This window comes from Phaenicophaeus curvirostris, chromosome 11 (assembly GCF_032191515.1).
Source record: "Phaenicophaeus curvirostris isolate KB17595 chromosome 11, BPBGC_Pcur_1.0, whole genome shotgun sequence".
NCBI classification, from domain to species: Eukaryota; Metazoa; Chordata; class Aves; order Cuculiformes; family Cuculidae; genus Phaenicophaeus; species Phaenicophaeus curvirostris.
The window spans coordinates 14,031,812-14,057,956 of NC_091402.1; the positions used below are offsets into that span (position 1 = coordinate 14,031,812).

The 26,145-nt window shown below is 45.8% G+C and overlaps 1 protein-coding gene across 3 annotated transcripts in view; it reads right to left on the reverse strand.

The window, feature by feature from the left end:
* SRGAP3 (SLIT-ROBO Rho GTPase activating protein 3) overlaps positions 1–26,145 on the reverse strand; it is a 123,721-nt gene that overhangs the window by 11,410 nt on the left and 86,166 nt on the right. For 2 of the 3 annotated variants that reach the window (XM_069866036.1, XM_069866038.1), the window contains exons 7-17: positions 17,449–17,670; positions 16,842–16,943; positions 16,401–16,598; positions 14,970–15,054; positions 12,460–12,487; positions 8,728–8,830; positions 6,000–6,060; positions 5,508–5,585; positions 4,834–4,968; positions 1,965–2,070; positions 1,451–1,678 (exon numbers count right to left, since the gene is read on the reverse strand). In XM_069866036.1, coding sequence (XP_069722137.1) covers positions 1,451–1,678; positions 1,965–2,070; positions 4,834–4,968; positions 5,508–5,585; positions 6,000–6,060; positions 8,728–8,830; positions 12,460–12,487; positions 14,970–15,054; positions 16,401–16,598; positions 16,842–16,943; positions 17,449–17,670 — 1,346 coding nt within the window. Of the gene's footprint in view, positions 1–1,450; positions 1,679–1,964; positions 2,071–4,833; positions 4,969–5,507; positions 5,586–5,999; positions 6,061–6,736; positions 6,768–8,727; positions 8,831–12,459; positions 12,488–14,969; positions 15,055–16,400; positions 16,599–16,841; positions 16,944–17,448; positions 17,671–26,145 lie in introns of all 3 variants that reach the window. The other variant, XM_069866037.1, reaches the window with a different exon arrangement.

Sequence of the window (26,145 nt, forward strand, 5' to 3'; positions counted from 1 at the left end):
AATACACTGTGTTTTCAAGGAAAGAATGAGATTCTGTTCCCAAGGCACTTAGAAAAATAAGTTGTTAAGGGCAATTCTGGTCCCAGTGACACTTGAAAGAGTTATGTTTTTATTTTTTATAGGACTGAGATGGTCATTCTAAATCACGGCAGATCGCCAAACTTGCTTTGAGAACTGCAGGCACTCGCACCACAGTCTTCAGGCCCAGAACATCACATTCTGTTGCTCATGCATCTTACGTATTTGGTAAAACAAATATAAAATGATAGCAGGTTAAGTGTCCCCACTCACTCACGCAAAAAGAGTTTTAATATTTTACCTTCCACTTGCATCAGTAAGGACAGTGGCAGGTGATCAGCGTCAGGGAAGATCAGGTCTCAGAAAAGGATAAACTTACACACAAATCAGTTCAAGTCTGTTACAAATACTGTTTTGTTAAAACTCAGACCTGAATGTCAGTTTAAAATTCCGGCATCCTCCAGAGAAATGTGTGACATCACTGGATATTTTTTTATCCTGGGTATACCAAGTAGGGCGAGTCATGCACCAGAAAGACACTCTGCAATGCAATCACACAGCTGATCCCAGCCCTGGCTAACACAAACTCACCGGTCTTCTAACACTGACAAAACAAAAGGAACTGATGGTTCAGGTTAGCATCAGGCTAAGGGAGTTTATTCAACTAACAAATGATGATGGAACAACGGGACTTTACTCAAAAATTCCACTTTGAGAGGAATTTGGTTAGAACTGGTCTAAAATTCTGTTTTGCTCTGAACGCACTTCTGTGAATCTGCAGATTCTTTTATAAATTTTACTACCCATATTGGAAACAATTTTCTCCTGAAGTTTCTACTGAGGTTTGTGATGCTGAATCAGCATGAAAAAAAATCAAAAAAAAAAAAAAAGCTCGGTAGAACTGCCTCTATTTTCACCAGCAAGGATAAAATGAAAAGCTGAAGTGATGTATACAAGCAGAGACTAATCAGTTAGGTGTGCAAAATCCTGTTACTTTTATGAAGGTATTTATACCTAAGAACAACGCAGAGAGCCTGGCATAGAGTAAGGTTCTTAACCAGTATAAAGCAGCATGGGCATATCAAATACACACCACTTGTACACCTAATTCATAACATTCATCAGGAACACATGCAAAAAGGCATGCCCTTTCTGCAGAGGGGCAAATTCACTCTAGCACTGTGCTCAGCTGCTGTGAATATTAAGTTTGAGCTTCCCCAAAGCTCTCCTCGCACTCCATCCTCTTGGGGATCTGCTCCCAAGAGCCCTTCTCCATCCAAGCTGGGATCAACTCTCTGTCTGCCAGGAACCAAGTCGAAGCCTTACATTTTGTCACAGGTCCACTCTAAAGGTACAGTGTCAGAAGATAAAGCCAGGTCTCCTTGTTAGAGTTAAGTTCTACAAACAATGAAGTCATGTCCCGGTTGCTTACCAGTACTCTTCCCCTCCAGTCATGCACTTCTCATAGACAGGTCCTTCCAGCTCTCTGTGGCTGGGGAAGATGCCCTCGTGGTTAATGATGATGGTCTTGATGACCTCATTGACATGAGCTTGGCAGGACACCGGATCCTGCCCATCTGGAATGTGCATCAGAGTGGGCCCAAAGCAGATGGCCAGGTTGTAGGGATCCATCATGTTCTCATCGCTGTACTGCGACAAGCTGCAAACACAAGTGTTAGGGAGCTGCAGTGCTGAATTTCCCAGTTTGCACAGAAAAGTCTCCCACCAACAAACCCTCATCCTCCAAAAAAGCAATCACCACTGAGCTGTAGATCTTCCCCAAACACACAGCCACAGCTGGGCAAGGCTGAGGAAGAAGCAAAATACAACTCTCCATGAAAATACCAAAAAGGACTCGTGCAACAAAGACAGGGAAGTTCTGAAAAAAAAAAAACCTAAGGCAATAGAAACTGATTGAAAGAGTTAAAAAACCCCAGAAGACTCACTGATTAAGGAAAGCAAAAAGATATCTCATGACGACGATGACAGCCCGAGGCAGGGTGACGATGATTTGCTGGATCTGATGCACTCTCTCGGCAGGGTTCTCAATTTCTGGAACACATGGACAGAAATTACACCTTTTAAACCATCTCAGGACCAGACAATACAGCACCAGAGGGACTTGTTCCAGACCTAGTAGCCTGCACTGTCCCACATCAGGACGATGCTGAAGCCCCTGCGCAGCAGCCTCCTGTGCCTGCAGAGCTGCAGGAGTCCCACTCGGCACTGACCCACCGAGGGGGCTCAGCACCGCTCCTGCAGCAGCTGGCAGCACATTCCAGCTCCCAAGGCTACTGGTTTTTTTAAGCTAGTATCTGCTCAATATATCACATACGCAGTTAATCCTGTGGCTTTTATTTTACAGAAAGCAGAGAGCGCACCAAAGCTTTCCTGAGAGCAGTCAGCCTCAGATGCACAAAAGCGATGCTCACTTTACTATGCTGGCTCAAACTTTGAAATTTGGTATCATAATAAAATTCCCTGACAACATGCAGCTGGGCTGCCATTTGTTCAAAATTCTGAGCAAAATTTGACTTCAGTACAAAGATGGAAATCTTTTATAATATTTAACTTTAAGAAATGCATTTATCCCCTGTTGTTGCTTACTGAGTTCTCCACCTCTTCAGTTTGGTTTTAAGAGGACATAATTAATTAATTAATTAAAATCTGGATAAAAACCTACCACAATTGATATTTGTTCTGAAACTCAGAGGAACAAATTATCTTGAAGCACTTGCCTTTTTCACTTAGCAAAATGTTTTAACTGGCTGCAAATCACAGGAAGTAATGGAGTAATCATCAATCACTCTACAATACAGGCAAACCCCTGAATGAACTTTTGCAAACAAAGTGCCTTTTCTATCCACCTATTTCTTATGCATTTGAGAAACACTTCCCTTTAAACTCTCAGTCCCCCATAAGCAAAAGGAAAGCCAGCCTTCCATCTGCCATCAGCAAGCCTGGTTTCCCCATGACATCAGCACAGAACGATGCAGCTCTGCAGCTTCCAGGGGCACTCACGGTCCCTGCAACACGTGCAGCAGCAAAAAACTTGCTCAGAATACTTTACCAGGAGCCAGGGGAAATCAAGGTGGCTTTGTGATGCACCGCGGTCGACAGCCCAAACCACTCAGCTGCATTTAACCTCTCTGCCATAATTATAAAATGAGGCAGAACATCTTACAGCAAGCATGGCATTTTACTGAGCAGTTGTTCTCAAAGAAAGGTTTCTTCAATCTGTTTGGATTGGGACACATATTAGACGGTCTGTACTTATGTGGCAGAAAGTCAAATGCACTTAAGATCAGATTTTTAATGGGAAGAAGGCACTAATTCATTTCAAATCTGTCCTTAATCGAAAGGTAGCAACAGCAGCAGGAAAAGAAAGGAAAAGACAAGGAAAAGGAAGATTCCAGCTAAAATAAGAAAAAAAAATCTCCCTGCAGGCTGTGCTCTCTCAGCTTCCCAGCATTCCGTGCTGCAAATCCCTTGGGGAGGGCAGCTGGGGCAAGCGCTGCAAGCCAAGCTAAAACTCCCTGTCCAGGGCATGAAATTGGTGGAAAAACATCTTCCTTTGTTTGCTGTGTTACAGGTGTACTGTGCTGTTTTAAACATCAAAACTGAAAGGCAACAGTGAATTTCCTAAAGCTACTACATCTTGAAAAATAAGAGCACATTCTTCTCCTTCTGGACCAAGCCCATCCCTGTCACTCGCCTCTAGATATCATCTGTCTTTCTTGGAATCACTAAATCTCTAGCAATTATTAACATTTACATTAAGAAGGAGGGAAAGAGCCATGACCAGTGAAAGCCAAATGAAGGACTTCACATGTTCACCAGTCAGTCCCCCTGAAGCTACTGAAGACACTCAAGCCCCTGAACAACCCTGACGCCTCTTCTGTAAAATAAAGACATCCTGTAGCCAAAGCGCACAACACATTCCTCCATCATCTCTGAAACAACAAATTCATTCTGCCTTCTTCCCTTCACTCCGGGGAGTAATTTTCATGACTTGACAATAAATAAATGTCATCACTACAAGGTACTGAGAGAAATAAACCCCAGCTGGGATATCTGTTTCTTCAGTTGCAGAGGAACAAGCGGAGTGTGGACAATTCAGGACAGAACAAGAAGCAACTAGGCTCTCCCTGACATCAATCCCAGACCTTCACAATTAAAAACCCTCAGCTTCTACCTCTGCTCACATCCCAAAGCACCTTCTCATTTTCTTTGGGACTGGAAAAACATACAGCAAACTGCTGGAGAAGAGCTAATCAAATGAGGTTGAAGCCAGGTCTGCAGATCCAACAGTCAGAGAAGCTTTGTGAGCCACCAAGTGTTACTGACCTTCACTACATTTAGTGGAAGACACTGAGCTAAAGCAGCAAAACCCCTTTGGGTCCCAGGAGCCATGGCTGCATGACACATGATGGGCAAGCACAGGAATCAGTGTTACTCACAAACATCTGCGCAGGCAGGACAGCAGCTGACCCTGTTTGAGCAACTAATTACGGTCATGCAACCTGCAAACATGTACACAGGCTTGCTGCACATGCAGCTCACTGGCCTAAGCTTGGAAATGACTCCCTGATGCTAGGAAGAACTTAAAAGAACCACAGCAAGATGTTTTACCTCTCCTTCACCTCTGATTTTGCCAATGTACACTCTTAATGTCTCTTCCTAACAGCTTCCATTGCAGAAAAAGCCATTCTTGCAGCATAAGCTGCTATTTGCAAAATACAGGTGTACTTGCCCCCATTTATTGCCTCTCTCGTCCCACCATATTCTCCAAGAGGAGCTTTCACATGTACTTACTTATAGTAGATATTAAATCTTGAAACCTTTCCTTAGGAAAGAGGGGGTTTTCCAGTCCTCGGAAATACAGCTTCAAGACACCAGCCACTGAATTAATGTCACGTTCATTTTGATCATCAGCAAGGGGATCTTCACCTGCTCAGGAGAAGAAGAAGAGTTTTTATTTCCAGTATTACTATTAAGTTGGAACAAACACAATATAGGTTTTTTCCTAACTAGGTGGAAACCCAGAATTCCCCACAATTCAGAAACCCCTCCTCTGTGTGGAATGGTAATGCAATGCATTTTCCCAGCAAGAGGAGAGGTTAACAAGGTATTCTGTTACACAGCATCAGTGAGACATGCTATAGACCTACCTACTAAAAACTAGTTTATCCTGGAAATCTTAAACTTTTCCTGAAGATGAGGATGTGATTAATCAAAGACTGTGGAAAATATCTCTGGACCTACTCCTACTTCTCATACTCTTTCCCTGAGTGAGTATCCACTACTGCTGGTGATACAGCACTGAGATACCTAGCAGGGCAGAAAACTTCCTTGTGTCTTGTAGCAGAAAGGCCTTTAGCATAGGATTTACACAATATCTAATGCAACTAGCACCCATTGAAACTCCGACCAATGATCTCCGCTCAGATACAGCACCCCAGCTGTAGCTGCACATCCTGGCGACGCACCTCTCTCAAATGAATTCTTGATGTCGTTGACTTCCACCTGGGAGCCAGGGACTCTGAAAATGCCCTGCTGCTGAAGGCCTGGAAAAGAACAACATTTAATAAAAAGGTGTTTGTAACTGTTACACAATACTTTCTGACAAAGAACAGCAGAAAGTAGGAGTCAATGCACCCAAAAAGGCTCAGAGCAAGAAGGGGACAGCCTGCTACAATTCATTTCTGCTCAAATTCTCCAACCAAAGCCCCCCAGATCAAAGCACTGAAAAGGCTCCTGTTGACCCTGGGCCTGACCAAACAATTTAATCTGAATAAGTGCTAACAAGACCTAAGTATTTGTCAGTCATTCAATGCTAGAACTACATTACAATGCCACTGTAATTATAATTGAGCCCATGGAGCAAGTGCTGCGGGCAGCTCTACTATATTTCACTGGAGGCTGCAAGTACTTAACTTCCATTGCAGACAGTTTCTGTTGATATTACTGAATCAACTTACCATACAAATTGATGTAACGAATGCAGCTTTCTACTACAAGTGGAATAGCCTGTCCTGAATCCTTCATGAAAGGAAAACAAAAAGCAAAAAATTACTGCTTTATTGATAACAAAGCATGGGAAATGCATTAAAGATTGCAAAACCAGTGATTTGAAGTTAAGTGTTATTAAATTTAGTGAGAGGAAAGGCAGGAAAAGGAGGCATTACACACATCAAGCCTTCAAAAGTGCTGAACACACTATGTGCAGTCAATTATGCACAAAAAAGCTTTCACTACAGTGTGTGAAAGACTGCTGCTCGCTATCTGGATGAGACAGGGGACTGATGCAACGGGATCACAGCTATTCCATTTCAAAGGTGTGATGTTGAGCCAAAATAAAACTTGTCCTATACCTGTCTGATAAAATAAGCTTCCAGTAAGAGCTTACAACAACATTTCCACCTAAAGAAAGAGCCACTGTCAGCAGATGCTAACAAAAGAAAAAAACAGAACATCACAATGTGTGAAATGAACTGCCTGTATCTGAACCTGCAATGAGTTTTGGCTTTTGTTTCAAAACTGCTTCGCTCCAGGCCCCTTATGGAAGGAGCTCAAGAGGGAATGTGAGTTATATATGACTGCTTAAGTGGACATTTATACTTCTTAGGGGCTTGCTTTGGCTGTTTTATTCAGCAGAGTACAGTTGCATCTCTCTGGTTAATTTACTCCATCTCAAAGATGGGCCTCCAGTAAATACCTGGTTTCTCGTTCGTGCATTCCTCCTTCCTCTGAGAACAAAAAAGGAAGCAGAGTGGGAAAAAAAGAAAAGATTAAGCAAGGATAAGTTCAGTTAGAGGTAAGCATCTCTTTCAGAGGCCATGAACGCTCAAATGTAATGGCAGCTTAGCAAGGTCCAATCCAGTCCTTCAGGTTCTCCCATTCTCCCTCCCAAACCCCATCTGGCACACTGCACCCAAGCCTCGGTGCCCAGCAGAAAGAGCCTCTCGGATTTCTTCCCTCCCTGAGCCTGCAGCACTCGTAGGAGCCCAAGGACAAGGCCAGCCCCTGCCTGGGCACAGGCAAAGCTCCAGAGAAAGTTACTGCAGTAATGGGACACCGAGCAGGAGCCCACAGCCGCACATCTCCTGCGGTGGCATGTGGTCCCTAGCCTCGAGGACAGCTCTGGCAGCACAGCACCAGCCCCAACGAGTCTCTATTGGCACAGAACACCCATCTGCTTACATGGATCTCCACTGCAGCTAATTCTTCCTCCGCAGTGCTGAGCAGGCTGGACTTTGATGAGCATTACTTCTTTAAAAATCAGTTTAAGTAAGGAATAAGTACAAGTATTAAAGAGATTACCAGCTTTGTCAGTCAGGCCTCTATATTACTTTTGACAGTGCACTGTTTATAAACACTGCCCTTAAGCTTACGGTTACTGTAAAAGAGCCTAAGAGAATAAATCAGAGCCAGACAATGCCTATTAGTTTACCTAATCCAACAGTTTATCATTACTCCTTCCTACAGTATTTTCACTAAACCTTTCTTCAGCACAGGATTAAACACTGAGCAACTGAAACGGCATCGTTTCCAGCAGCCAGGCTCAGCAAAGTGCTGGATTTCAGAGGATCAGCAGCTAGATAAGTGGAGGTATCCTTTGGGACAAATCCCACAACCACATCTCCATTTTTCTCCTCAAAACTCTCCTTCTGGGTAATTTCTTGGGACAAGCAGGGCCAAATGCCCTCTCCCATTTGGAATACACTGGTATTAATTGAGTTCATCTGAGTTCATCCCAGCTTAAATGAATAAAATACTTTGTCCCATGTTTATAAAGGCTGCACGCTATGCGTTACCAGTGATGGTTTGGAGGAAACCACTCAGCATCAGTTTAGGAATTGCTTTGCTCCAACATCGAAAGCAGAGCCTGGAGCCCTGGCCAAGCACACACTGGTGCCAACATTGATTGCAGGCACTGTGCAACCTGTATCATCCAGGGGCACTCAGTTACACCCTCTCATGGGAGAGGCTCACAGCTCTGCACTGACATGGCTCTTGCCTCTCCTCCCTGCAGATTTACCTTCCTCTCTGGGCTGCAGGAAAGGGCCTTCTGACTGCCAGGCAGTACTGAGCTGAACAAGATGGCATCAACCACCTATCAGCAGCCAGCACTGCTATGAGCCAGCTGGGCTGCTTATTATGAATATATTTTGTTTAAGGGTGAGGATGGCATGTCTACCCTCCCACGCAGCCACCCATATGCACAGCATTTCAATTCAAGGCTGCCAGTCCTTACAACTGGGAGACACTTTCTGGAAACTTATGAGTCATTTTACCTTCCTCCTCAGCCATAAGGAACACGATCACTAAAAATGTGTGGAAAAAGGGAAGGTGGGGGCACCTGTTGATCCTATGAGGGTGCTGGATTGGTCTTTCAGGATGAGTGGAGGTAGCGCTGGACAACAGCGATGGACGTCACAGCACACACCTGGCCAGCACATGGACCATGAGGGTCCTCAATGCTACCTTGGGATGGTACACGGTCACTTTGCAAAGTGCATGGAATGCACAAGGAACAACCATGGAGAGAAATCGTCACCGAGGCAAAGCACAAGCTGGCCACATCAACTGGGTGCAGGGTGGACCAGAGAGAACCCATGAAAGAAGGAAAGCAGTCAGTAGTTAGGACAGGAAAGCCTCCATTACATTCACAGCGTTCATAAACTCTTATGGTCAGCCAGTGAGTACCTTAATGAACGTTTCCATATTGCCGTTAAAGAGTTTATGATTATAGACTGAGAGAGGCCTAGGTCTCCTCATTTTCTGTGGCTTAGGGGGAAGACATGGGGGCCTGGGAGAAAATGGAACAAAAGAAATCAACAAAACACCAACATAAATGCAATGACAGGGTGAGATCAAAGGTTATGGCTGAGAATAAAAATAAATCAAACATAAAAATCCTTCTGTGAGGACTCAACACATGGCTCCATGCACTCCACAGTCACTCGTGTTTCAGTGTCCCCCTTCCATGGACACAACTCCACCAAGAGCCAGGGGACCTGCAAAGAGCTCAGCTCCACCCCTCTGCATTGTGCATAATCCATAGCTCCTGAAGACATGCCCTTTGTTTACTCCAAAGCCCTTTCCAGCAGCTTGGGGTGGGCTATTAGTTTGGCTAACTCATCTTGAGGCCATTGCCATGATGTCCTCTCTTCCGTAGGTCCCAAAGCCCAGGCTGGGCCCAGGTGCAACTGGCAGGTGTCTAAACAGGCAGCAGAGCTAACCTGTAGGCAGTCCAGAGCTGTTGATGATAGGCTGCCCACCTAATTTCAAGTCAAGGTCAAGACTGCAACCTCCACTTAAGTAATAAATTCAAACTGATCTTGATAATAGAACTATTCAACAGCAGTAAGACAATCTACCCATTGCTTTCCATTCACCATAATCTTCCAGTATTTCCCTATTAGACAGACTCTAACCTCAGCCACATACAGCAATTTAACTAGCTGATGCTATGAGCTTCTTGAAGAGCCCTAGTTCCTACTGTAAAAAGCAGTCACCTCCAGAACTCAGACAGTGACAGAGCAGTAACTATACCAACAACCACACCTTGAATGAATAATGGGTGATTAGGAATGCTCCTTATGCAGAACCTGATTCATTCAAGCCTCCTAAACGTCGCTGATCACAACTGTCACTGGTTCCCATGATCTGCAGATACAATTCTCCCTCTCTGAGATGCCAAATATCAAAACTGCTCCACAGTGTTTGTGCTAGTACCAGGGATAACATTTTATGAAGTAAAATGAAGGCGTTATGCTTAGCAAGATCTTTTAACACCTGTCTCCTATCTCCACCAGTTCAGCACTCAGTCAGCCTGAAAAAGTATCAAGAGCAGCTGAAAAGCACAACTGATTCCTCAATATATCCAAAATAAATCACAGTTACCCCTGGAAAACACTGGGTTGTTCCTATTTATTCATAAATGGACCTCATTCTCCTCATAGCTGGCCAGAAAGAAGAAAGCAGGAACACCTCCACCTCTCTGTAGCTAACTTCTGCGTGGGAGACATTCACAGGAATGTGAATGGTCTTTCATTTTTTCTGGCAGGAATTCCTAAAATTCAAACTATCAAACAAAAAGGTGGGTCCAGTCAACATATGAGCAAGCCCACCAGCAACTCTCTAAAAGCAGAAAAGGTAGGTGTGCACATTAGGAAGCAGCGTGACCCTACCCCTACTAGCTAGTGACTGAGGGCCCTCATCAGGCATGGGGAACAGACCTTGAATCCCCTTACTTGACTTCAGTAAGCGTAACAGATACCTGTTGCTTCTAGAAATGAGGTCATGGAAATACGTGACTTATTTCAGTGCAGTGATCTGAACTTTGGAGGGTGGAGGGCTGCTTTCATTAGTGCTATTCACAATTTGATTTCTTCTTCTGATAATGAAGGACATTAAGACCCAAGTGCCTAGATCTAGAAAAGGAAGAAAAATAGCATAGAATCTCTAACCTATTTCTGATCTGTCCTCTACCCTCAGGCTATGTGGATGCCTGTAGAGGAGAGATCATGACTGCCAACAAAAATGAGTGTTAGGAGCCCTCATGCAAAAGGTCTCACACAGCACAGTTGACTGGACACGCACAGTTTACACAGAGCTATGATGTGAAGGTGACAGTTGTGATCTGCTGGTTCCTTAATCTGATGCCTTTAATTAAGTAATTTGACTTTACACTCTTATAGCTTCTAGCCACTCCTTTGATTGGTAACTGAGGAGCAGAAATGACTGCTGTCCATGCAAGTGCCCACCCGACTCTCAGCTGAGCAGCTGCAAACAAGACACCCAGTGCTGTTTGCTGCCATCTAATCTCCCCTCCCCGGGGTGATGCCCTGGCACAAGGTGGCCACAGCAGCTTGGCCTTCAGCTATATCTGGTCAGAAGGCTTTTCTGCCTACACTCGCAGCACTGCCTCACACAAGAAGGAGATTGTCTCCTGTTTGTTTTCCTTTATGAAGTAAAAGCAACTGCTGAAATAAAAGCAAACAGAAGCAGCAGGCAGCTGTGCCATCATCCCTCACGTAGGAGGCTGTTATTCATTCCTTCGATTGTTTTGGCCTGCAACACCACCACCCCATGAGCACCCACTCCTGACACACAGAGTACTTGAGAGCAAATTCTCTCATGATTTTATTTTACCTAGTCGTTCAGGCATGCTTTCCTTGACCAGCTCAGCAGGTAGCTCTGGCTGGCACACCCAGAGGACCAGAGCTCCCCTCACAGGCTGTGTCTGTAGCCTCCACCAGGCATGTGCTTCCAGTGCCGCTGGGGCACCAAGGGCATCAGGGTGCTGTAGGGCAGCTTTCCTGGGACTCACAGGGAGAGACAGGGATAGCAGCAGCTGCCACGAAAGCTGATCCGAAGGGGATCTGGGAGCACAGTCTAGAGCAGCTCCTTGGAGCACATCAACGCAGTGATAAACTGTGCAACCCTCCCTCTCTGGCCTGTGTGAGGCAGGGAAGGCCCATCTTCATCCTGATGGCACCTCACTGCTTTGCACCACAGCCCCAGTGGGTGCCCAGCTCTGACCCCACTCAGCCTGGCGCCAGCAGCACAGTCCCTCTTCCAGCCAGAAGGTGAGAGAAAAAGCCACCCTGCTGCCCTCTGCTAAGGCAGCCTTCTTCCTGCCTGGAAAGGCAGCCCAGGCTTCACCATCTGCTTCAGCATTTTTAACGTGGAATGGGGTTGTTTTTGCTGGTATTGAAAACTTTATCAAACACTGAAACAGAGTTGTAAACACGTAACACAGAGAGAGGCTGTACATGCTCTGGGGAGATGTCCGGGGGCTTTGCTGGCACATATCTTACTGTTAGCAAACCAAGACACTAACAGCAAGCCACCAGACCTCTGTGGAGATGCTTTATGGACTGGACACAGCTCAAAGCCTCCCCCTGTTACATTCACCCCGAGAGATATCCCCCGCTGCATAGGATGAGAACCTGAACACAGCCTGCACAACTAGACAAAGAAACCAGAGCTGGGAGAGGCTTCTGGGGACATATCAAAGTCCTGAAATGAGCAGGGATGGTAGAGAGTGGGTGGACACCCTTGCACTGTCTGAACACAACCCAACCTCAGCTATAATACAAGGCATCGCACAGCACCGCGCTGATACAGCACTTCCAGGCGCTTCAGAACCAGCCAGCTAGAAATTACACTGCAGCAAAAACAAGGGCTTGTTTGTCATCAGCCTAATCAATCCACTTGAGGCAATGCAGCTGAGAAGCAGAGCAGTGATGTGGGGAGCATGGGACCGCCTGCCCTCTGGCCTGCCAGCACAGGGCAGCTGGAAGATGGTTAAATCTGAACCCCATCAAGCCGTACAAGGAGCAAAGCAAACCACCCTTCCTCCCATGGCCACCCTCCTCCTGCCAGAGCAAGCCCTTCCCCAAAGCAGATGAAGTGGAAGAAACTGCTCACCTGGTTGTTCCGCATTCAGCTCTTTCACCTACAAAGAAACACAAGTTTCCATCATCTATCCACATTAGTTACAACCAACCAACAACTAAAACACATTTCACAGGCACTCACACACTCACTTCTGGTTCTGTAAACCCCAAGTTAATGGCAAAAAGAAGCTGAATGTGCTCAAGAGCCTCACAGGCTGGGAAACGCCACGCTGGTTGCTGTACAAGCCCCAACTACTAAAAGACATATTAGAAATCCTACTTAGCCATAAGGGAGGGAAAGCATCTTCAATTCCCACTGATATTAAAGGTTTATTTGCAATATGAAGCCAATCATGTAAAAAAGAAGATGTACTGTAAGTCCTCTGCAATAAGTGCTCATTTACACTAGCTGGGGATTGGCCAGACCCAAGCGGGAAAGGGGCAGTCTGATAAGGGCTGAAGCCCCCCAGGGAGGCCACTGAGATTATCTGACTGCCTCATGGAGGACCACTAATAGCACCTGAATGCAGTACAGTATTCAGTTCCCCAGCTTTTCCTGTGAGATAACAGCCCATCTAATCACCATCAGGCAGACTCTATTCTGGCTGTCAATATTCTCATTCCCTTCGTGTATTTTTAGTACCTGGATTTCATATAAATGGCAGCATATCACCACTGATAAGATCTGTTTGTCAATCCACTGAAAAAAAACTAATTTCACATGCTGTTTGTGCCTTTCTCCCAAGGCCAGGAAAGCTGATTTATTCTTCCTTTTTCTAAGACACATAAAAGGAAGCATTTGGCTCCACATGCCTCCTTCCTGCTCTCCCTTGGCACCTGCAAAAAGCAAGCTTGCAGCCAATTCCTCACTGAAAAAGAAAAAAATTCCACACGAGTGTTTTGCAGATCCAGACTTCTTCCTAATGAGAACCAGCTCATGCTGAAACGCAGCATTTGGCATTTCTGGGCTAAATATTTGCTGAACGCCTACATAGCAGGATGATGCCACGGCCTGGGAGAAATTCAGAAAGTTCTGATGTGAAAATCTTCTAAGGCTGCTTTTGTACAACTCTAGAGAATTAAAATGCCTGACCCTGCACCCTTCCTCCTAAGTATGGCATTAGTATGGCTCTTGTGTGAGAGACCAGGATGGTGACCAAATTAATCTTCATCACTTCTTGCACTAATCCATAGGAGTCTCCGCACCATATCCAACACCTCTTTTCTGTATTAAGATTTGTGATCTCTGGGAAGAGTTTAGATGGGTCCAGTTTCTGTGAACTGCACACTATCCCCCTTGCCTATGTCAATGCCTGAACTCAGGGACCCAACAGCAGGAGCCGTGGCTGGCAGCGTGCAGCAACCCACTGACCCTCACACAACCCCTGTCACACTAGTATGGAATACAGGGCTGCCACTCACCTGCTATGCAGGGTGATAAGAGGTTAAGGCAGCTACAGGAAATACTGAAACTCCTGGGAAAAGAAATATGTAAATGGAGCCCTTAGTATCTACTCTTGCAGCCTTCCTCGTGTTTACACTCTGTGCCTTGACTTGGCTCAGTGTTCACTGAGTGGAACATACCACAGGATCTAATTAGAAAGTGGATTTTAAGGTTAAATAAATTTGGCAGAGAAAACATGTTTGGCAAAATTGCCAACAAAAAGCTATTCTTTTAATTTTTTTTTTTTTACTCTAAGTAGTCCAATTTTTGTACTGTTAAAACACGACCATGGACCATTCATGTATTTCAATTTAAACATGTTCTTTCCTGTTGGAAAATCAGGGCACCAATTCACTTCCATCTTCTTTACACTGAAAATAATGCAACTTTTAAAGACCCTTTTAAAGAACTAAAATCTTCTCCCAGGGACATGGCTGCACATCACCACCCCAGCAGCGGCAGACCCTGCCTGCAGCCATGCACTATTAGCCTCCCTCAGAAGTTACTCTATTGTACGGAGCCTGTTCGGGTGTATGTGCTCCAAATCAAATTTGTGGAATCATCTGGAGTAATAAAAGCCTGCTATGAAAAAGTTAATTTTAAAAACAAGGATGATGTTGCAGTTCTGGTTTAGAGCAAATCAAAAACCTATAGCCAAGGGGGCAAGGAGCCTATTAAATCAACAAGGCTGCTGACAAATCTGTTACACAGAAGCACAGCATCAAGGACAAGAAAATACAAGTGTTCAGGGCCACACTAAGAGGGGAAAAAGAGGGAGAGAAAGGAAAAAGGCAGAGAGCTGGAGTGGGTGGGAATCTCTCTGCTGCTGGAGAAGTAACGCAGCACCTTGGCACGCACTATAAGATTCAAACAAATTTCTCTATGTGCATTCGCAAAGAATGGTGGGAAAAAGAGTAACATTCCAGGGAAATAATGATTTTACACAGCACTGATTAAACTTAGTAGTAGCAGCCAACCACAGAAGCCATCAGTCACTCAGGAAAACACAGAAAGGAAATAAGATTGAAAGATGACACCTGGTTTAAAATTATCTCACGTGATAGGAGGTTCCTCCTGGACCTAACCCTCCAGCTCACCTTCTCCCAGAGTCTGCTTCAGCAAGTCATGTTTAGCCTGGAGCTTCGTGATAAGGTTACTGCCATTCAAATACTCTTTAAATTTCTGGAATTAAAAATAAAGGAAACAAGATGGGTTAAGACTCTTTGCAAAAACAGTCTGTGATTGATGTACACTTTTGCCTGGGGGGCTGCTGGAGGTGGGGCTCAACAACCCTGACAGACTAACAAAGCAGACATCAGATGCACCGCAGGGCTGAGCTCTGTCTAATCACTTCTCACTGCTCCAGCCACAGTCCTGATGGTCTTATTAGCCCAGTCTCCTTGGTGCTGCACCTTCTGCCTGGGAATGCAAAGAGGTCCAAAGAAAAGAGTTCAAAGAAAGCTTTCTTTTGTCAGGCTTCTGGGAATGGCCTGGAAAATCAAAGAGGCTTTCCCTCCACTGACAGGCGCTTTGCCTTTGTGCAAACAAGTGATGCAGAGCGAGAACTCCCAGTGCATGAGACCTTCCCACTGTCAGCAACCATCAGATGCTTTATGCATTTTTTTGCACTAACTGTGCAGCACAACTTCTCATTTCATTGTGTCTGACACCCAGTAACACTCAAGAGCAAGAAATCTTACAGATATGAGGGGTGAGGGAGACAGGGATGCACAGAAGACAGACAATGGGAGATCAAATTCTTGTAAAAAGCATTAAAAACCCCACAAGCCTAACTCATACCAAAACCTGCAATATTTTTCCCACTGAATTGGAATAGTAATAGTTAAAAGAAAGTAGAAACTTTTCTGTGTGTATGTAATACACCAGAAGATCCTACTAACTTTAGCCTATTAATGATGCTTAAATGAGGGATACTTCTGCTGAACTGATGTCTTATTACTTACACTTCAAGCACTACAACAGAGGACCTTAGATCTGCCTGGAAGTGAAGTCCTGAAGTGAGGCTGCAGGGGAGACACAGCACAACTGCCTCTACCCAGCACGCACCCAACACTGAGGCACTGCAAAGCCAGGCTGTTGCAGCTTCCTCCAACACTTCACATGTGATGCAGATGACCATTTAGTTCAGCCATGGATGAAAGGCAGATTTTAGCTGTGAAGGCCAGAAAAGGAAGGTTTGGCTGATGGTTTGGAATTGCACAGGCCTCTACAAACAGTCACTGAACACACTGTGAGGGTGGCTGGAGTCTGCTTCCCTGCTCTGAGCCACTCCTACTGGTTTCTGTAAGCTTTTGGTCACAACTGGTTGTTCCAGTTGTTCCTTCAAAAAGAAGAACAAGGCAGACACTCGACCGTCACTGAGAAATGCATTCCAACTCCAAATCAGACGGAAGACAAATACCTAAAGAGACTGAATTGGTTCTGCTGTTCACTAATGAGCACTTAAAATAGGACTCAGCCCTAGCAATTAATGCTTTGTGTCCCGTATCACATGAGATGAGACTCACTGTAAAATAGAACATTTCAGTTTCCTGCTGGTTGGCTCTCCTCTTGGCGATGTTTATTTTACTCATGTAGGTCTCTGATGCAGCTGATTTGACCGACTCAGTGGAGCGACTATGCTGGAAGGCATCTGAAACATCAAAATCTTCCACTGTCAGCATGTCCTGCAAAGTCTGCATTGTGGCATCCAGAGTTTTTCGTACCTATCAGAAATAGAAGACAGCACAGTTTCGAAGCAGACTGGGACAGTGACACATCTTGAGCCAAAACAACTGGCCAACAGGCAGCTCCTCCTGGGCTTGTTCTTGCACTAGATGCAGTCAATGGGAGTTCAAAATCACTGGAAGAATCCCACACTGGAGCACTCCAGGAAACCCCTCGCACAACAGGCAAAAGGCTGAACAATGCTGCCAAGGCCAAACACGAGATGCAGAGTGACTTCTTACCTCTTCATTCTCTATCTTGAGGGTGGCTAGTCGCGACTGCAGCTGGTGGTACCGCATCAGCAACTCAGTCTGCACAGGCTGCTGGGCACTGACCTGACACACCTGAGATGGGAGCAGTGTCAGAAAGAGACAGGAGAGCACTCAGTGGGTCATGCGTTGACTGGACATACACATTACAATATCTAAATGATTCTCCCCAACACCCACAAGCTCCTCACAGCAGGAAGGCTGCATCGCCCAGTTTCTAATCAGGAGTGACCTGGACCTGGGCCAGCGCAAAGCATTTTCCATGCAGCATTTGAAAGCTGCACTTTGAAGTTTTCCAATTACAGCAGGTAAATCAAAGCTCCATTTTACAAATCTGTTGGGCAGTTCAGCTGAGAATCAAACCACAGGCTTCCTAATTGGAAGAGATATGGAGCAAGAGGGAGACTGAAAGGAGGAGCCCTAATGAGCCAAACATCTCATTAAGAAAGAAACATTAATAGCAGCATGTGAAGACAGAATAGAGGGATAAGGAAGCAGAAATAATTTAACAGTGGTGGTTAAGAAGAGGAGGAAGCCACACCATGAGGCACTTCTGCAACCCCTCAGGTGAGTACCCTACCTCATCCCCCATGTGAGGCTGGAACTCAAACTTCAGTGGAGGGCAGAAGACCTGGTTGCACATGTCCATGATGGTGTGCTTGTCGCTCCGCGCATCCAGGTTGTCCACGGCGTTCTCGATGATGTCCAGGCCCTCGTGGCGGGAAGTTTCCAGGTTGTACTCAGCCGACAGGTATGTCCTGAAGGTCCGGGCAAGGCTGGCGTGGAATCCCAGATCACAGCACTGAGAAACACCAAAGAAAAGTCTTGTCATACACACACACCCCCCTACCCTTGTTCTGCAGGGTAACGTGTACAGTGGTTTGGGGGGGATTTAATGTATGACCCAGAGAAACAGTAGAACAGTAATGGGGTACATTTAACAGCAGACTGCAATATCATTTGAAAAGGCAAGGAAGAAAGAGAACTGAAGGAGAAGAGGTATCAGGGAACAAAAAGCCAGACAGTATAGCGACTCTGCACTAGACACCCACCAAAGCACCAGAGTTTAATACCCTTCATTTAATTGGGAAGGGCACTGGATCTTCTCAGACAGGACAGAGGAAAAGACATCATCCAAAAGCACAGTTTCGCCTGGCTACCAGCTCAGTCCCAGGGCCAGTGTGACTGCAAGGGCCCCACTGATGGCAGAGCCTGTGTCCTGCAGCAGCCCTCGAGAAAGAAGTGGACAGAGGGCCTGTGCCACTGCTCACCCCCAGTGCTTTCTTTCCTGCCTTGAGAACCGCCCTGCAAGCACGTCTTACACAAAGAAATCATTTCCTAACGTTACCAAATAAAGACGGATGTTCAAGCAAGGTGGCACTGAAAAACATGCCCTGCAGTATGTGCAAACTCTTTTATCCTCACTAGGAAGCTGCCTTCCTCCCTCACAACAGAGCAGTTTCTCATGCATAACTGATCATTCTCATGTTCACCTTGGGGAAAATGATAAAACTCGGAGCTAATTGCTGCCAAAATACTGTACATTAGACAAAAGGCTGGTTTTAAACTCTCTTTTCAATATAATTGAGTTTGGCATGTTAAGTATAGCAACAGCACAGGGACTTGCTGCTACGAACACTTAATCATAGCCGAGAAAAAGCAACTCTTAGCAACCCTGCTCCCAGTCCTCAATAGGAGCCCTGACAGTGCAAACCTCCACAGGGCTCTGCTCTGATTGGTGGTGCTGCTGCGAGCAGGCAGCCCCAGGAGTTGGGGCAAGGAGAAGCACCAAAGAAGCACCCTCAACTCAGAGGTCAACAGATGTTGTTCTGCAGGGAAAGGCAAGACAGAGAGGGTAATAGAAGCAGAAGGACTGCAACACATCAGCTTGAGCCACCCTCCTGCGGCCGTAAGGAGAACCCAGAAAATAGAAGGGCTGCAGTCCAAAACTGAAGCACATTTATTTCTGCGATGTAAGAGAGGGCTGGAGTTCCTGAGAGAGGACATAAAGTTAAATAATTATACCTTATCCTGTGTGAGGAATTTAATAATCATATGCCCCCAGTGCACTCACTCCCGTCTCCTGGTACAACACAGGAGCAGCTGTGGGGCATAGCATGGCACACTCTGGTCAGCACCATGGTACACTCACAATCTGAAGCTGTTCAGGTACCTCTGCACACAAGCACCACCACCTGCAGAGAACTGCCCAGGCACAGGAGGTCTATGGGACACAGGGACACCTCCGTGGGAGAAGGAGAGGGATCCTGTGAGAAGTACCTCCCACAGCACATAGAACTAAGCTAACGATTGCCAGTGAATTACTCTTATTACATGCAAACTACCACAGGACAACTTTTATTACAGAAGTTAAGATGCTTTGCTGCCACACAGATTAAAGAACAAGTGGGAAGCCCTCACTGTGTGAGTTCTAACCAAAACCACACTAGAATGGCATGAGCAGGCATATGGTGAGCCAGCGTCAACCTCAGTGCAGCCCCACCAAAACCACTGTCAGGAGGACCAGCATGCCACAAAAAGCTACAGGAAAGAGAAGAAAGATAGATACTATAATCCAAATGACTCAAAAAAAGACCCAGCTTTTCCAAAGCAGCAGAATTCCTGTTGGGAGCTGGCATTTCAGAGGCACCATCTCCAGCTCTACAGCATCCACAGGCACTATTGAACCAATGCAGAAAGGCATAAGAAGTGATTCTGCAACAGAACATCAGTATTGATAAACTCAAAGCGAAATATGAAAACTCAGCTGGTGCCACAAACAGCTCCAACCAAAGTCATCTTGCACTTTCTGCTGATTTGAAGAGACAACCCTCAGCTCAGATCAAGTCACACACAGAGCTGTCTTTGGTTTAGTCTGTCCTAAAAGAAGCAGCAAACCCACAACGGGCCAATTCCTGCTCACAGATACATGAGCACAGCCTGCTTATCCCCATCCAGCCTTTTAAAGTAGTGAAACCACACACGCAATAATGAGGGTTTTTACAAAAAATATTGAGTGGTCATAATCCACCACTTATCCTGCTTTAATCTTATTAGTTGAAAACATGGGCAGTTAAGGATGAGTATAGTCCTGCCTTCATAAATCAGCAAGCAAGACAAAAAATAAGGAATTGAGGCGAAGTTCTAGTCACTGCTTGGGGCAAAATCTTGCTCTAGCACTGCAAGTCTCTCCCAAGAGACAATTTTAGCATGAATGCCTGTACAATCATTCTAGGGATGCACACAGCAAACCATGAGTTGACATAATGCAGCATCACAGCTACCCTGCTCTTCTCAGCCAGTTTTCGGTGCACCCCAAGCACCCTACGGGCAGAATGGGCATCCCTGGTACAGCCAACCATGGAAGCAGCGGTCGTGGTACCCTGGGCAGCTCACAGCCATGGCGAACAAGTGGGAAGCTCTGTGCCAGGACCATCAGTGAGGACCTGCCCCCCACAACCCACCCAGTTCGGCACGGGTCAAGGGGACTGCCAGGCAGGCAAAGCAGGGTTCAGGGCTAAGACCCCCGGTGTCAATGTTGGGGGAGGATCTGTGCTCCCACCACAACCAGCCGACTGAAGTTCTGTGCCCTGAAAACAGGTTTGTACACTTTTCTCAGCGCATCTCCCAACCCCTCACTGTCGTTATCCCACCCCCTTGGAAATTATCACTACTTGACTACAAGAAAATGACACCAGGGGAAAATATTTGCTACTACTCAAGCGTAGAAATTGCCAAAGCACACAAAACCAAACCATTACAAAGGAAAGATCACTGAATGCCGCAGAATCCAAGGAGACAGGGTTGAGAGTACTGCCAGATGCTTTTGAGAAAAATTTCTACGTGAAATCTTCCCTTTACTTTGATGCGGAACTCACACTGAAGCTAGCAGTTCTTTGCAATACTCAGAAATCAGCTGATACTGAAAACCAGGGCAGGCACTTTCCTAACACACCACAGCCCTTGAAGTCTCTGGTCATTAGCACTGTGCCCGCTGCTTCACACACTGGTGCCAGAGAAGAAAAGACAAAACGGACACTTCCACAAAATTCCCAGAGAAATACACAAAAGGGAGAAGAAAAAAAAGAAAGAAAAAAAAAAGAGACTTCAAACTCCTGCTCTCAGCTCCAGAACAAATGGCATTTTCTTACCCCTCACATCCCTTTGATGGAAAATAAATTAGAACCACAAATAATAACCCTTAGCCCTTCTGCAATGCCTTTCATCTGGAGAGCTCAAAGCTCTTCGTATATTAATTCATTAAGTCTGGTAACACCCTTGCAAGGGGTGGAAATATTACAGCGTTCAGCTTGGGAAATAAACCAACACCCTGAAGCTCAAGCAAGCTGGTTTTGTCCAAAACGCTGTGGTAGCAGCCCAATACATGTGTGTGTCCCCACTCCCTGCCACAGAGCTGCACCAGAGGAGGGGCCGGGGGCTGCAGAAGACCACTGCTAGCCAGTAACCCCAGTGCCAGTAAACCCATTTTAGATACAGGAGTGCAAACAGAAAGATATTAAAAGGTTCCTTCAAAGCCAGGAGAAAAGCCAGCGAGACTCCAACCTCACACAAGCATCTCAACACCTTCCTCAGGCAAACTCAACTGGGCAGCTAAGGAAGAGCCAGCTTTTCCCTGGGACGTGGTCATGCTGCTGTGCCAAGGGCAATCTCTTTTGAAAATCAGGCCTGGATGGTCTAAACCATCAATGTGGCAATAACCAAGCTGTGCCACCAACCACAACTGAGGCACCCAACTGCACCAGTATGAAAAAAAAGCAACATTTCAAGAACAATGCGACACCCGATGGGTGGAAAATACAGAAGTCTAAACCCCTCTGCAGTCCAACAGTGACCTTCAGTCGTTCCTCAGCAGCAGGCAGAGACCTGCCCTGCAGGACAGGCAGACATCCCCATGGGACATGCAGATGTTCTGGCACAGCCCTGCTGCTCTGTTCACCCTCTTCACATATTCAGGCATGTTAACAGCAGCTCCCCCCAATGCACCAAGCCAAGTCCTCCAAGCTCCGTGAGTTAAATACCGTCTTCACAAGAGAGCTGACAGTGGTGAGGTTGGCAACTGGTGGATCCAGAAGAAGCTGACGGGGCTTAATATGAATGATGTAGTTCTGCATAAACACCGAGGGGTTTTGTGTAGCCAACAGTACTGGGCTCCAGAGAGAACAAAATGCTTTCTAACCTACCGATGCATCTGTCTCATTTCATCACTGGTTAAATAGTTAAAAAGATTTTTGATGTGTTTGTCACAAAGCATGAAATAATGTTTTACCAGGACAATGCTTGCACTTGGCCATGACAATGCTGGGTACTATGTCAGAGCCTAACTCATCTTAAAGGAACATTTATTTGCTAAGTATTAAATATGCGTAAAACAAAACAGTCACACCTTTGCAGCCTGCAGTCACAGCACTTCCCCCAAAGCAAACCAGCATCGAAACAAACCCTGTCACAACAGGTATTCCAGCCAAGGTATGACACAAGCTTGTGGAAAAGCAAGACTCCACCACAACAAACCGGCTCTGCACGCTGTAAGATGGATCCAGGCAGCAAAGGAAACGAAACCACACCAGAAGAAGGCAGAAAGGGCTGGGATACAGCAGCAGCCACAAGTAATTGCTCAGAAAAGACGGGAAGAAGAAAATAAATGTGAGGGCTGTCTCCTTTTGATGAATATTACCCCTAATATTCCCCTGCGGGTTTGATGCTATCAGGGCTGCCAGCAGTGCTAGGATGAGAAGGCACAGCAATGGAGGCACTCACCGCACTGCGCCTCAGGGGTTCCAGGGTCACTGAACTCGTCAGCACTGGAAAGTGGGCACGGCCCTAGAAAGTGCATTGCTTTAAATATAAAGGCGATATCCTCAAGACTGACCCCATCTCTTAGGCTTTAGCAATCTGAGGCCTATCTAAACTTAACGAGAAGCTCCTCTGCCAAATGAGGAAGATGCTGGGGGAAACCAAAAAGAACGCAGGTCCCCTCGCTGCACAGGGATCTGCTGCAACCCGGCAAAATCCTACCTCTGTCCACAAAATGCAAACGACAGCATTGTCCCAGAGACATTTACCATGCGAGGCAGGCTCAGCTGCAGCTCCCGTTTCAGGTGCCAGCACTACAAGCGAACAGCCGCACGTGGCAAGGATGCAACCAGCACATCCAACAGTGCAGGACCAACCCCTTGGGTTCCCTCTATGGGTTCCCATATTTCAGATTTAGAGCAAAACCATGCCTGTTTTTAGAACAGACCACCTAAACAGTCAAAACACGCTGCATGAAGGACTATCAGGTTTTTGTGGTTTGAGACTAGGAATCGGGAAGTCCATTCCATAATACCAAGGGGATGTGATGTACGCTACCTGGCTGGCTTTCTCCTACAACCATTGACAAGTACAAGTTTTTAAAGTGTTTCCTGAACTGAGTGAAGGGTCCCCCACGCATGCCACAGCCTGGCTTGTAGCACTCGACATTACCATAAATCTCTTCCAAAGGAACAGTCTTGGTCCATCAAGTTCAGTGTTTTGCCTGAGGCAGAAACCAAGATGAAAGATCTCCTGAATGGCTGATTTATTTTTAGCCAAACAAGGAGTGATGTGTGGATACGGCAGGGGAAGGACAGGATCCTCCCTGACCCTTGCAGTAATCAACTCACGCCCTGAAGCATGAGATTTGATTATTTCTAATCAAACATTCCTTAACTATAAGTATTACACAGCCAAATATTATGTAGTCCCTTTCGAATTTAGCTATAGTTAATTAACTCTGTGTTCCCTGGAGTAGGTCTCTTGTTAACCTGCATCTAATTTTGCTCTTTGGTCTTTCTATAGCAACTCCCTCTCCCATTTGTATTTTCTTAGGGCTTTTTAACACGGTTTGGGTTTTAGGGAATTAGGGAGTTTATTTGGGTGGCAGTGCCTTGGTTCTTAAGATGACTGCACTGCTAAGTTAATCTTTTAAAGGACATTAAGACCTTGAGGCTAGACTTTCAAGCTACTGGGAAAAGCAGCCCCAAGTGTCAGGAAGAAATTATTTTCTCTAAAGGAAAGTGCTGTTGCTTTTTTGTACCAAGCTAATAAGGTCTATCAGACAAAAGCTGATCACAGCCTTCAGGCAGTAAAATTTACAGACCATATGACACTTCTAAATCATAAAACAAATCAGGACATGTGCTTAATTAATTTAGCAAGCCGACCCCAATGTCTGTGGTATCCATGTGAGGAATATGTTGTTTACTATGTGCAAACTTGGGCAGGAGAAAAAAAAAAAAGTAGTTTTGTCATATTATTAAAGCCAGGTCTGGCAAAATTTAGGAAACGTGAATTGGTTGGATTCTTTCAGTTTAATATAGTACTCTAAGAACAGCTTAGTTATTAAAGTACGATGATTTATGGTTCCTGCTTACAAACAGGTAGCTACTATTAATAACCTGCATACAGAAGAAGAAGAATGTAAGTTTACTAAACCAGGGTACTGGTATATGAAAAAATTATGCTATATTTCTGAAAGGAAATCAAGCAAATGCACCTCCTTCCCCTCCCCTCTTTATCCACAGAAGCTCTGTGTTGAAAAAAGACTATACAGATCCAATCCTTTTTCTTCCATCTATTCTCCTAAAATGCATGAAGCTTTTAATGGCACATGGATATTTCTGGTTTTATCACCCCTTTCCACTGACAACCTCTGCACTGCCAAGGAATTCACACATCAGGACTACTGCCTGGGGCTCTCTGCAAGCTCAGGCATGTTTCCTTGAACCCACAATAAAGCTCAAGGGTTAATTCTGCAACCATGGCAGCTGAGGTTTTAGTTATTCACTAACCCAGGGCACCCCAGAGAGCCATGCACCGTCCAGGGGTGCCAGTGGACGGTCACTAGCACTCGCTGCAGCCTCCCAGCACAAAGCACGTGCACTCAGGTGGCTGTGTCGCACCTCTAGTTCCTCAGCTCACAGCTCTCTCCAAAGTTAGCGACAGCATCTCCTAAAAGCAAATATTTTCCCTTTCCCAGGGTTCCCTCCCCAGCAGCAGGGAGAGCTGACCCTGACCAGCTTGGGTGCTGTGGGCCAACAGTGGCTTTCCCAAACTGCTGCCTCTGTGGAAAACCAGGCAACAGGGACATAGCAGCCATACAATAAAGAGCACTGAGCCTCTTGAGACAGCCTAATTCCTCCTGATGGAGGCTGTTTATTCTTTTTATTGCTGCACTGTTGACTTTATTTGAAATACCCTGAAGCCAGATCTCCTAGCCGCAAACGCAGAGCACGGTAAATTGCTGTACAGGCACTTCTCCCTGGGAGAGAGCACAGATTTTAGGTACATATGCTGCTTCACGTGACAGTGCAGTGGCGGTGATGCTTTGCATGGAGTTTCCATGATAAAACATACCTGGCTTTTAGGGCTATCAGGAGCCTGGTGTGTAGCAGAAAGTCCATGCAAAGGACAGCATGGGAGCAACCTCTGTGCCTTTGTGGAACTGAAAGGCTCTTTGTGCTGAAAAAACTGCTTCAAAAAACAGGGCAAACCCCTGAAAAAGACCCTCTGCTTGTATAAATCAGTATCTCTACATTACAGCCAGTGGCATCACGCAGAGCTACCCAGGCCTGGGGCACGACCCCGTGTAATCACACAGGGAAAGCGCCGCACACAGCAAAGCCGCTGCTGGCTCTGCAGGCACAGACATGCCCGGGCAACTGCCCACTGATGGAACCAACAATGACATGAGCTGCAGGAGGTGCCTAAAACTAGATCCTAATAAAGCAGTCTGCGGCTTCACCACCTTTGAGTCTCCCTCTTCTTCTGAAGGCTGAACCCCACAGATGAAATACAGTGTCTGACTGCCCAGCTCAGCCAGTCCCACCGCTGAGGCTGTCGGCATGGCACCAGCCTGCGTGCCTCACCAAGCACGTGGCAAATCCCAGAGTAAAACCTGAGCATCCCAACTACTCTGCCATTACCACTTTACTCACCTGGTAACAGCAGCCTTACTTCCAGTACTCCACAGTACCCAGTGCTAGCTGGCAACAAACAGCTCTCCTTATTTGCTCAGGTGTGCCCATTTTTTTTTTTCCACATTTTGTCTTTACCCTTTCTTTAAAGATATATTATGCATTTATATGTGTATTATATTTTCTGGCCTCTACTCTCCTGACATTGCTGCAAAAACCTAGAGCTTTACTGTGATGTAAGTAAAGATTTTTAGCACTTGATCATCTGAAAAATGACAATGCTATCAGCTAAGTCTAGGGACTGAAATTTGGCAGTAACA